Here is a 12,861-nt window from a genome sequence, read left to right as displayed (position 1 = left end):
CTGGGAGGCGGGGCGGGGGTGTCCTGGGCGGGGCGGGCCCACGGTTGGAAAGGCTCGAGTATAGTGGCCGCCTCTTTCTCACCTGGCTTGCACAGTGACGGTTTCACATGTGTCCAGGTCCCGGATATAAGCGGGTGGGTCAATAAGGAGCTCAAACTTCGGCAGCACTGAAGGGAGAGAGCAGAGAGGAAGGAGGCAGGGTGCCTTCCACCACCGGGGTGGCTCCAGAAGGGTGCTGGAGGTGAGCACAGCAAACTGAACTCCAGGGCCTCACTGCTGACATGCACAGGCAGCTCTCTGGGGATTCTGTGGGCCACACCTATTTTCCATCTTTGAGGGACCAACACGCTGTTTTTCTCAGGGGACCATATCTCATCACTTTTAGGCCATCTGCATGGAGTGTAGCCAATCGCAGCCCATCCCAGGGGTGCAGAAGTAGCCAGGCTTCTAGACCAGTTATGGGCATTCTAAGGGTGCTTGTGGCTGGGGACAGTCCCTTCCTTGCTGCCCTGGGCACACCCACCCATCTCATCACCTTGCACAGCCCACAGAGACATGGACACCAGGGAGCAGAACAGAGGAAACATGAAGACTCTGGTCCTTAGAGCTTGTTACATGAGCCTGTAAATCCCTTTTCTTTTCCTCACTGAGTCTGTACCAGGCTTCTGTTGCTTGGAACTTATAACCCTTTCCTCTATGGCTTTTCCTTTCAAGACCTTCTTCATGAAAGGAAGAGAAACCCTTGCCCCCATAAGGGAGAACTTTAGCACAGAAGCCACAGTATGGGACTCTGGCCCAGGTAGACTCCCCAGCTCTTGTTCCTTGAGCAGTTTCCTTAATGACTCTCCCAGCCTCAGTTACTCCATCTGTAAAATGGAGATACCTCATAGGTTCAGGATGAGGATGAAAGAAGAGAAGGAAATGACAGACTTTAAAAAAGAAGGCCATTCTGACACATGCTGCAACATGGACGAACCTTGAGGCATTATGCTCCATGAAATAAGTCATTCACAAAAGGACAAATATTATGATTCTACTTATACGAGGTCATATATTTTACCATGATTTATTTTGAAAGGTCATGACAGGGACTTCTCTGGTGGTCCAGTGGTTAAGACTGTGCTTCAAAGGCTGGAGGTGAGGTTTCAATCCCTGGTTGGTGAACAAAGATCCCACATGCCATGTGGCATGGCCAAAAAAAATCATAAGGAGGACATGAGAGGGGCTTTCCTGGTGGCTCAGTGGTAAAGAATCTGCCTGACAATGCAGGAGACACAGGTTCGATCTCTGATGCGGAAGGATCCCACATGCTGCGGAGCGACTAAGCTCACGTGCTACAACTACTGAGCCTGTGCTCTAGCTCCTGGGAGCCACAACTGCTGAGCCCACGTACTGCAGCTCCTGAAGCCCATGTGCCCTAGAGCCCCTGTTCGGCAACAAGCGGAGCCACCACAATGAGAAGCCCATGCACCGCAACTAGAGAGTAGCCCCTGCTCATCTCAACCAGAGAAGAGCCCGCATGTAGCAACGAAGACCCAGCACAGCCACAGATAAATAAATAATAGATTAAAAAAAGACAAGACAAAGACCCAGCCTTCCACTTCATGCCTGGCCCGACTGAGCCCCTAGTAAATGAGGCTCCTGCCATCTTCTTCCTTATTATCTGTGTCTTCACTGGGACTGTGGTTCCCCCAGGTCTAAAATCTTAAGAGCCTAAGATTCTCCAACTTACCATACTTCTGAACTTCAAAGGACCTGTTGAACACGTGGCCTTGCATTTCGACAAAAACAAACCATTCTCCGAGTACCGGCTGGTCAGACAAGGGGAAGGTCATGTTGGTGATGCCTGTGTGAAGAGAGACTCCCCCTCATCCTGGGGCAATTGTGTGGGCAGAGAGCCCAGCATCTGGTGGTGAGGTGCCCTGGGGACCTGGCCTCTCTCCCTCCCTGCACAGCCCCTCAAGGAAGCTCAAGGCCACCCCGAGGCTGGCAAGGGTTTGTGCAAAGCCAGCACCTCCTCCATAGACTAAGTTGGGGAAGCAGGGAGAGGGCACACTTAGGGTTCCTGGGGGAGCCCTGAGGCCAAAGCCAAGTGCAGCTGCTGCTGCTGCTAAGTCGCTTCAGTCGTGTCCAACTCTGTGCGACCCCAGAGACGGCAGCCTACCAGGCTCCCCCATCCCTGGGATTCTCCAGGCAAGAACACTGGAGTGGGTTGCCATTTCCTTCTCCAATGCATGAAAGTGAAAAGTGAAAGTGAAGTTGCTCAGTCATGTCTGACTCCTAGCGATCCCATGGACTGCAGCCTACCAGGCTCCTCTGTCCATGGGATTTTCCAGGCAAGAGTACTGGAGTAGGGTGCCATTGCCTTCTCCAAGAAGCCAAGTGCAGGCCATGAGCCAAATGAACCAGGGAAACAGGCCACCCAGCTGCTCCACTCTGCTCCACCTGAGTCATTCCCTCGGGGACAGAGAGTCGCACAAGCCCTGTCCCTACTCAGCAGCCCTCCCCAGGCATCTCAGAATCAAGAAGAGGGACATGGAGAGGGGTCAAGGCCAGCCCAGGGGACCTGGAGGTGTGTGTGATGCTGCACCAACCACCAGGACCCACCATGTTGGCTGGAGGCCCGTTCTCTGCGTTTGACTCACAGAGGACTCAGGGCTCTGCCGTGCTTATGCATCTCCCAGGTCGAGGTGCAAAACTGTTCACAGTCTCCCCAAATCCCTGCTGCAGCTCTCCTCTCATGGGACTCCACTTCCGTTAGGGCCAAAGCACAAAAGGAGATGTCAGTTACACGGCCCTCGTGGTCACAGGCATGCGTGCCTACTGAGTTGCTCAGTCGTGTCTGACTCTTTTACGACCCCATGAACTGTAGCCCGCCAGGCTCCTCTGACCATGGGATTTCCCCGCAAGAATACTGGAGTGGGTTGCCATTTCCTTCTCCAGGAGATCACTGTCATAGAGAAAGAAAAAAAAAAAAGCCAGTTCCTCAGCCAAAGCAAAGCCTTCTGACTCCTAGCTGGAAAAGAAACGTCTTGTGTTGGGTAGAGGGTGAAGATGAGGAAGATCTGTAGTGGGAAGAAGTTAGGGATGCTAACAAACAAGGCCCTGATATTCCAGAAAGGTCTCAATTTATGGGAGGAGCCTCAGTTGGGATCCCAGAGACAGAAAGGTGGGCAGAGGGTCCCATGCTCCAGGAAAGGAGTGGCGGGTGTCGAGGCAGAGCACATCCTATTTTCCTGGAAGCTTTATCACATCTGCCACCCAAAGGTGCAGCCCCCAAACCACAGAAGGAATGAGAAGAGAGACTCACCACAGCACAGGGGCTCCAAGTGTCTCCATTCCATCATCCGAGAGCCTCGGGGGTCCTGCAAGATGACACACACGATAAGCTCAGGACAGCCCTAGTGTGCCTGGCACGCACGAGGACCTTCCAAGCCCCCTCTCTAGGACAGGACACGTGTCAAGACAGGCCCCAAGATTAGCTATTTGTGATGAGCAAACGGAAGCTCGGGGCATAGAAGGGACATGTCTGAAGACAAGAGGCCAGAAGAGGTCATCCTGACTCCCCATTTAGGGAGGTGCTTGAAAATCGACAAAGAGATGGGCAGACATGTACTCAGCTTATCCCAGGTTGAGTCAGGGACAGGGCTGGACCTGGTCTCAGCGTGTGAGGCACTGGGGCAGGCAGGGATCAACCCAGAGGGGGAGTAGTGCACAAAGACAGACCAGGTCTTGCAGAGAGCAGGCTGTCCCCAAGCCAGAGCTGCAGAGGGGCAGGACACTCACCAGGATGTAAGCTTCCAGCTGCAAATGAGACAGACAGAGGCCGTAAGCAAACGCTCCTGAAAGACCGAAGCCCTCTGTACACGCGGAGTGTTCATCCCTTGGGACAGGCTCAGGTGCTGTAATGGGTTGAATGGTGCCCCCTTCTCCCCTAATTCATATGTGATGTCCTCAGCCTCAATTCTCAGAACGTGTCTATATTTGGAGATGGTGGTGATTTCAAGGTCCCTAGCACAGGTCCTGGGCTCTCCTGGTGGCTCAGTGGTAAAGAATCCGCATGCCAATGCAGGAGACGTAGGTTCAACCCCTGGATGGGGAAGGAAATAGCAACCCACTCCAGGATTCTTGCCTGGAAAATCCCACAGACAGAAGAGCCTGTCAGGCTACAGTCCATGGGGTTACAAAGGGTAGGACACAACTGAGTGACTAAACAATGACAAAGCATCGGTCCCAGTCCAATAGGACTTGTGTCATAAGAAAGGAAAATTTGGAAACAGATGGGAGTGAAGGCAAGACAAAATAAAGATGAAGAGAGATGTCCAGTTACCAGCCTAGGAGGGAGGCCTGGAACAGATTCTTCACTCATGGTCCTTGCTGTTGTTGTTCAGGCACTCAGTCGTGTCTCTCTGCGGCCCCACGAACTGCAGCATGCCAGGCTTCCCTGTCTTTCACTATCTCCCAGAGTTTGCTCAAATTCATGTCCACTGAGTCAATGATGCTATCTAACCATCTCATCCTCTGCTGCCCTCTTCTCTTGCCTTCAATCTTTCCCAGCATCAGGGTCTTTTGCAATGAGCTGGCTCTTCATGTCAGGAGACCAAAGTATTGGAGCTTTAGCTTCCGCATCAGTCCTTTCAATGAATATTCAGGGTTGATTTCCTTTAGGATTGACTGGTTTGATCTCCATGCAGTCCAAGGAACTCTCAAGAGTCTTCTCCAGCACCACAATTGGAAAACGTCAGTTCTTCTGCGCTCAGCCTTCTTTATGTCCAGTTCTTATATCACATGGTACTTGGAAGGAATCAATTCTACTCACACCCTGATCTTAGACTTCTAGGCTCCAGAACTGGGAAAGAATGCATTTCTGCCCTGTAAGTCGCCCAGCAAGCTCACGCAGTTGCCAACGGCAATGAGGGTGGCTGAGCCCCATTTAGTGGTCTCTGTGATCTTTGCTCCCGATCACAGCCCTGCCCTCCCTCGCACCCCAAGAAGGACAACCCCTCCAAGCAGCCCTCGCAGGTGGCAACTGGGTTGTTTCTAGGGATGCCAGGTTCCTTTCAGGCCTGGGATGCACGCTTTTCTCTCTGAACCTCCAGCACCAGCCTGGAGCCTGGCTTCCAGCTGGTGCCCATCAGTGCCAAACTGAACACTCCACACCAGCTCCAGGGAAGGACAATTGCTTGCACACCTGTGCCTCCTGAACCCAATGTCACGCTCTGCCGGGTCCCATGCGTGGCTGACCCTGTGCACGTGGATACAGCCCCACCAGCTCGGGGTTGTCCATATTGCATCCAGGGGCACCAAGAAACTTTGTACTTTGAATTCAACGTCCTGTGATTTATCCTTCTTGGACTTCACCCATTTTAGGCCCTCAACCAACCTCCAGAAGAACACAGGCAGCTGCCCGTATGGAGGGCCACTGGCCACCGTGGGGACCTCTGGAAGAAGCACTTCCACTAATGCCCTGGCCTCTCTCTGTCACACAGACCTCCCTCCTGGCTCCCCCAGCAGATGTGGAGCCCCGGGAAGAAACCAAGAATGCAGGTAGAAATTGGAAGAGGCAGGAGGAAAGGCAAGTTGTGGATGATGGCCCTGGCCAGGCCGGACCCCAGTGGGTTAGTCCCAGGCACACGGTTTTAGAAGCCAATCTCACCTTTTCACTGGTGGGCCTCAGGTCTGGGGTGACGGTGAAGATGCTGATGAGCACTGGAAGAAAGGAGAGAGGGGTGTGGCAGCTCCCATCCATGGCCATCCCTCCCCCCGCAGCCCGCGCTGGCCGCCCACCTCGGTGCTTGGGTCTGTACACCGGCTTGTCAGTCTGAATGAATACGGAGGCTCCCCGGCTGTCCACGGTCACTGAAGTTTGGTTGTGGAAGAGGGGACCCTCCTCCACCCGCCAGTCACGGCCCCACACCTTCAGGAGAGCCTGGCCCCGGAGGCCCGTGGGCACCTGCAGGCAGAGCATGGAGCTTTGGGCAGGGAGTGTCGCCCTGGAAGGGATCCAGGTATTGAGAAAGCAGCATGGAGGTCTAAGTCAGGGGAGCACACCCGGGGTGACTGTTCCCCCCAGGAAACACTTGGCAGTTTCTGGAGACATTTTTAGGTGTCATAGTTGCAGGGAGCGGGTGCTACTGGAGTCTTGGGGGTGAAGGTCAGGGATGCTGTTCAAGACCCTGAGATGCAGAGGACGGCCCCACAGCAAGGAATGATCGGACCCCAAATGTCAGCAGTACCAAGACTGAGAAATCAAATGAGAAATGCTGGTCTACCTTGACATGACAGACCTTCTCTCCTTGCACTGCAAGCTTGCAAAAATATCCTTAGCCCTGTAGAATTAGCCTTGGAGTTACTGTAAGGGCTAATGTAGAACATCTTACCCAAATACGGTGCTCGCTGGTGAGTTGGGAAGAGGTGGCGATGGAGACCCCAGCCCCTTCATATACACGAATACTGACTCTTTGCAACCCCATGGACTATAACCTGCCAGACTTCTGGAAATGGGTTGCCATTTCCTTCTCCAGGGGATCTTCCCGACCTAGGGATTGAACCCATGTCACCTGCATTGGCAGGCAGATTCTTTACCGCTGAGCCACCTGGGAAGCTTCATATATATAAACACGTGGTACACGCACATATTTTTTATATGTCATATATATAAATAATATGTGCCTCTGCTTTGTCTCACTGTAAGCACTGCACACACATTTATCCAATCCCATTTATATGAAATGTCCAGGACAGGCTAATCCATAGAGACAGAAAGCAGATCAGTGGGTACCAGGAGCTGGAGGGAGCTGGGAAGTGGTGACACCTAATAGGGATGGGGTTTCCTTTTAGGGTGACAAAATAGTTCCCTACTCTGGAACTAGATAGGGGTGGGGATGGCACAACAGTGTGATGTGCTAAATGCCACTGAACTGTCCACTTTAAGACGGTTAAAGTAGAGGGGGATTCCTTGATGGTCCAGTGGTTAGAACTTGGTGCTGTCACTGCCAAAGGCCCGGGTTCAATCTCTGGTCAAGAAACTAAGATCCCACAAGTCTCACAGCATGGCCAAAAAAAACCCCAAAAAAACCTTTTTTAAAATAATAAACAGTTAAAGTGGTTTAAAAAATTCTTTTTTGCCCCCTGGACAGATAAAACAACAACGATAACAGAGCTCCACTGCAGTCTTAAGGATTTGCCCAGGAGTTCACATTTTTCTTGGGCAAAATTTCCAGTGTTCTAGGGATGGAAGCCACCCTTTATACGGCCTTTTTTTTTTTAAGTAATGAGCGGAACAGCCATGCATGTGACTCGTAACCTATAGAAGCCCCTTTTGTGGTTAAAACGAACGGAAGTCATGGCTCCCCGGGTGTGGCCAAGCACCGTGTATGCGATGCTATGAACCCCTGGGCGCCCGCCAGGTGGGCAGCCAGCGGCCAGCAGTCCTCACTGTGAGCCACATGAACCACCAGTCCCTGAGACCATCCGAACACGGGTGTTCCTCTTGCGGTTGTCAGCAGCCCCCTGTGTAGTCCCTCAAAGGGTGAAAAGGCCCTTGTCACCATCACTGGGAACCCCCTAAGTGGACTGCTGAATTATCGGACCATCCTCATGCCAGTGTGCCCACCTGGTGGATGAGGGCGGGTTGTGGCAGGGCCTTCTGTGTTCCTCCAGTGCCTTTCTCAGGCTGCCCCTCTTGTCTTCTGTGAACATCATCTGAGAGACCCTCCCTGCCTGCCCACCTGCCACCCTCAGGAGGGCGCACCTTAGGACTGTGGGGTCCCTCCTAACTGCAGTTGATCTTCAGGACCAACCTGAGGATAATCCTCTTGCTCTGACCCCAAAATCCTTACCTGCTTCTGTTTCTGGAAACCTCTCAGCATCGGCCAAAGACCTTCATGCAACGAGGGAAAATTCTCAGGCCACCCAGGGGAGTGGGCATGGACAGGTAGGAGGGAGCTGGTGGGGGACGTCGGGGGGCTGTGTGCCATCAGGTGGTTTGGAGGTGCAGGGACCAAGAAGCTGCCCCTGAGAACAGACAGGATCAAATGTGACCCTTGGGGACATGCAGTGAACCTGCCCCAGGTCTCGAAAGCCACAGAGCCACCGTTTCCAATTAAAATCTCAGCTTTAAGCGGCAGGCTTCCCTGGTGGCTCAGACAATAAAGAATCTGTCTGCAATGCAGGAGACCCAGGTTCAGTCTCTGGGTCAGGAAGATCCCCTGGAGAAGGGAATGGCAACCCACTCCAGTATTCTTGCCTGGAGAATTCCATGGACAGAGGAGGCTGGTGGGCTATACAGTCCATGGGGTCACAGAGTCAGACACAACTGAGCGACTAACACTTTCACTACCTGCCAACCACCAGAGGTCTTTCTAGAATGTTCTAAACTGAGTTGATCCCCTTCCCCACCCCTGACCTCCATCATTCACATTCACTCCTTCAGCATCAGTGACAGCCAAGGACTTGGGGCTGAGATCCAAGCAGGGGAGATGGCCAGACAAAGCTGGTGCTGCGCCTCCAGCTGAGGGTGAAGGTGGGGGGCCTGGGGTCTGGCTAAAGCACAAGGCTCCCTGAGACTGGCTACCTGCAGCCTGAGGAGGGCTGTGTGGAGGAGACAGTTCTACCGCAGGCCTGTCCACTACCCAGATTAACGCCCAGCACCCCACCCCTCCAGGCCAGGGAGGCCGCTGGGGCCCTGGGTGTGGGTCCCAGGCTCCTGGACTCCGTGGGCATGCAAAATTCATCCTGGGAGAGAAGCCACCAGACTCACTGGACCCTCTGAGTTTCCAGCACATCGTAGTGCAGATGGGTGATCACGACTATAACACGATACACAACAGGCACCATGGATGCTGGTGACAGGCACCAGGGTTCCTCTCTGAAATGGAAACCACCCAATGCAGAGGAATTCGGGTCATGGCCGATTCTACAGGCTGGGGATCTAACTCCCACTGTTTATTGGGGCTCCTAGCTGGCTCCACTCCAGGCCACTGGCTGCTTTACTTTGCTTCCTTCCTGTCCCGGGACCTTTGCACTGGCTGTTCCCTCCACCTAGAATGCCCTCCCCTGCATGTCGCTTCCTGCCAGTTTCAGCTCAGAGGGGCCCTCCTGCCATACAAAATGTGATTCTAGATTCTACCCCGACTCCTCAGCATCTTCTTTCCCTGAAATGTTTTAAAATAAAATAGGATGCTTGCTAGTCTCTGAAGTGATCACACTTATGTAATTGGGGGCTTACTGTCTGACCTACCCCTTTACCCACCACCAATGAGGCTGGAGGCTGACAGCAACGAATGTGTCCAACTTCGTGCTTGGGATTTAATGGGTCTTGGTTACACAGATGCATGGGTAAGTCTGAAAAACTGGAATAAAACATCATGAGGTTTTAGGCATGTTTGCCTGAAAATCCCATTAAAGACCTCTTATCGTCATCCTCACTGCATAGGTGAGAAGACGAGACACAGACTGGGCAGGGCCTGCCCTTGGTAGCCAGTGGTAACACAAATGTGCCCCTGGAAGCACTCAGGTCCCCAAGGCAGGCAGGGCTGGGGAGTGGGTGGGGGAGTGGGCGGAGGGGGCGGGTCCAACACCCACAAGAGTAGCTTCTCTCATGTCTGATGCCCAGACGGTGTTTCCACAGAGCAGACTTTCTCAACCTCAGAACTACTGATGTTTAGGACTGAGTCATCCTCTGCAGGGGTGGGAATGGGAGCATCCTGTCTCTCTAAGGTGTTGAGCAGCATCTCTGGCCTCCATCCAGGATCTAGCCTGTGAAGAGTGCCTTCTTAAGTGCCGTTGGGCAGTCAGGGACAGCACATAATCTTAACCCGTCAGGAGAGCCTTGCTTGCTTTCTTTTTTTCTGAGTAGTATGCTTTACTAAGGGGCTTCCCAGGTGGCGCTAGTGGCAAAGAATCGGCCTGCAAATGCAGCAGTTGTGACAGACTTGGGTTCAGTCCCTGGGTTGGGAAGATCCCCTGGAGGAGGGCATGGCAACCCACTCCAGTATTCTTGCCTGGAGACTCATCATGGACGGAGGAGCCTGGTGGGATACGGTCCATAGCATCACAAAGAGTTGGACACAACTGAAGCAACTTAGCAGGCGCACATGCTTTATTAAAAGTACTTCTCTAAATAAAATATATAAGGCTTCCTTTTTTTCCTAAGTAGTCCGTCTATCAGTGGATATGACAGCCCCACTTGCTGATTCAAAAGAAGCAGATCTGCTCACAGGAAGCCAGCAAGGGCGGCTCTAGCCTATTTATCCTGAGTTTTCCAAATGCTGACATCTGGCTGGTTCATTCTCAGTGGAGGGGCCGTCCTGTGCATTTTAGAATGTGGAGCAGCATCCCTGGTCTCTACCCATTAGAAGCCAGTAGCAACCCCATTCCTGCTCCCCAAGTTGTGAAAACCAAAATTGTCTTGCGATATCACAAGCATCACCCCCGCCACCTGGAGGGAACTCTTTCTCTAAAGAATTCTATTCTGACATTGACAAAACGGCAGGAAGACCACTGCCCCATGGCAATGAGACACTAATGACACATCCCATACCTTGGAAGAGGAATCGCCTAGGACTTAGTTATAATAACTGGGGAAGGGCACAGGGGAGGGGACATTATAATTTAGAACAAGTCTCTATTTAGCCCATCCTTTCAGGGACTCCTTGGAGCATCTGGTAAGCGTTAAGGATGAGCTAACCCAGAAAATGCCGACAATTTCAAGGCTTACGATCGCCTTGAAATCCAAGGACTCGAGTTAAAAAGTCCATGTCAGAGAATGACCTACATGCAGTTTGATATGTCAAATAATTTTAAAATAATAACATTCAGTGTCAACAAGGCTGCAGGAAATCTGATCTCTAATGCATAGCCGGTGATGCCATGCACAGGCACTGCTGAGTCTTCTAAGACAAAACAGGACCCAGAAAGAGCCTTGGATCCTGATCTGATAGTTCTTCTTTCGGGGTGTTCAGCCTAAGGCAGGCATCCAGAAGGTTAATATAGCTTCATGCACAAATATGCTCTCAACTTTTGGATTACATTATCAAAATCCTGAAAACAAGAAAAAAATCTAAGCATGTGTATGTGAGGGCGGGGGGTGTTAGTAAATTAGTATATAAAAGAGATGCAGTGGGATGCTATTTACAATAGGAGGCAAATTATAATTATAGAGATGTGGAAACATGGAAGTATGTTTATGCAACATGTTGAGAGAAAATACCAGGAAAGACCACAACAGACCCTTTAATCGCAACTATGAAAGAAAATGTCTTTATGTGGACAAAGATTTATGGGAAACATAAAAAAGTGAAAAGTAGGAGGCATGAGATTATGGGTGGGTTTTCTCCTTTTCTACTCTTTCTTTCCCTTTGTTATTTATTTTTAACATCACCATTAATGATTTTTCTCGCAACACATGCAACTTCTCTTGTTCCATTCCAATTCAATTCTTTATTCCCAAAGTAGGGCTTCTGATTTTAAAAATTCACAGGCTTACCTTGAGTTTGATGGTTCCTTTATCTAAAATATGAAAATAAAATGAAAACAGTTACATCAGGAGCTGTGTTTTTCTGCCTCCTTGAGACGCAGCCTTACAAACAAGGGTTTTCTCAACCCAGAGGGATTTTCTGTGGACAAACACACACCCTGGGTCATGCTGGTCTGGCCTGGGCTGGGTTGGGATTGGCAGAAATGAGAGGTTTCCTCCAAGCTGGCGACTACCGAAGACCAGAGGAGATGGACAAAGCCGAGCTATTCAGGGTGAGGTTGGCCAGCCTGCATACTTTATTCACTTCACCCCAGCCCTTGCCCAAGGTAAACTGTGAAGGGAGCAAAGAGAAAACTCCATGGGAGAGGACCAAGGAGAAGGGTGGAGAGAGAGGAGTCTGAGGTCCCCAGTGGACCTTACTCCAATGCATCTAACTAGTCTCCCATCAACTTCTCTCTTCTACCCAAATGACTCATTTGTTGTCTGACACTTGTCTGGGCTCTTTGGCCCCCAGGACTAGCCGGAATCTACTGGTTTTGCCTTCCAGTGTCCATTCTCTGCTTTCTTGGAGGAGCCAACTGCCCAGCTCCTAGTGGGGCACTGCTCATCTCTCCTGAAGCTCTATGCAAATCTACACAAGATTTCCTCTTAGTCATAGCGATTTGTTTAGGGTTGAGCATATGGCCTAAAATGGGCCAATCAGCATGGTCCACTTGGTCACAGGGATTGGGTCTGAGTTGAGCACATGACCCAAAATGGGCCAATCAGCATAGACCTTCCCTCTGGTCACAGGGATTGGTTCAGGATTGAGCACATGACCCAACCTGGGCCAATCAGAGGGGATCCCGGAACTTTCCCAGAGATTCTGGAACTGCTAGTCCCCCAGAGCTTTGGGGAGACACAGGTACATACACAAGTGGAGCTGGGAGGCTGGACCACTGATGCCAGAGGACTTTTCCAGTTACGAAGAGCCCATAAACTCTCTGTGCTGATAAAGTGTTAGTCACTCAGTTCTGTCCAACTCTTTGCAATCCCAAAGACTGTAGCCCACCAGACTCCTCTGGTTGCTACCACGGTAAAGAATCTGTCTGCAATGCAGGAGACCCAGGTTGGATCCCTGGGTCAGGAAGATCCCCTGGAAAAGGGAATGGCAACCCACTCCAGTATTCTTGACTGGAGACTTCCATACACAGAAGAGCCCGGTGGGCTACAGTCCGTGGGGTTGCAAAAAGCCAGACACAACTGAGCGACTAACACTCTGTTGCTGAAGCCAGCCTGATTTGGGTTTCAGGATTGGCCCCTGGAGTCAGGACAGCCTGCACTTCTTCCCCGCTCCCCTGGGGGACAGGAGCTGCCTTATTGGCCTTGGAGACCTGACATCC

The 12,861-nt window shown here is 51.6% G+C and overlaps 1 protein-coding gene across 3 annotated transcripts in view; it reads right to left on the bottom strand.

The window, feature by feature from the left end:
• CPAMD8 (C3 and PZP like alpha-2-macroglobulin domain containing 8) overlaps window positions 1-12,861 on the bottom strand; it is a 100,882-nt gene that overhangs the window by 81,472 nt on the left and 6,549 nt on the right. For all 3 annotated transcript variants that reach the window (XR_009737330.1, XM_061421697.1, XM_061421698.1), the window contains exons 3-9: window positions 11,489-11,511; window positions 5,788-5,953; window positions 5,657-5,709; window positions 3,787-3,804; window positions 3,311-3,365; window positions 1,733-1,846; window positions 83-167 (exon numbers count right to left, since the gene is read on the bottom strand). Coding sequence is in view for 2 of the 3 variants with exons in the window: in XM_061421697.1 (XP_061277681.1) it covers window positions 83-167; window positions 1,733-1,846; window positions 3,311-3,365; window positions 3,787-3,804; window positions 5,657-5,709; window positions 5,788-5,953; window positions 11,489-11,511 (514 nt within the window). In the remaining variant the exon portion in view is untranslated. The remainder of the gene's footprint in view (window positions 1-82; window positions 168-1,732; window positions 1,847-3,310; window positions 3,366-3,786; window positions 3,805-5,656; window positions 5,710-5,787; window positions 5,954-11,488; window positions 11,512-12,861) is intronic.

This window comes from Bos javanicus, chromosome 7, assembly GCF_032452875.1.
Source record: "Bos javanicus breed banteng chromosome 7, ARS-OSU_banteng_1.0, whole genome shotgun sequence".
Lineage (NCBI taxonomy): Eukaryota > Metazoa > Chordata > Mammalia > Artiodactyla > Bovidae > Bos > Bos javanicus.
The sequence above is the reverse complement of the archived record's forward strand: the minus strand, read 5'-3'. Positions and strand labels throughout refer to the sequence as shown.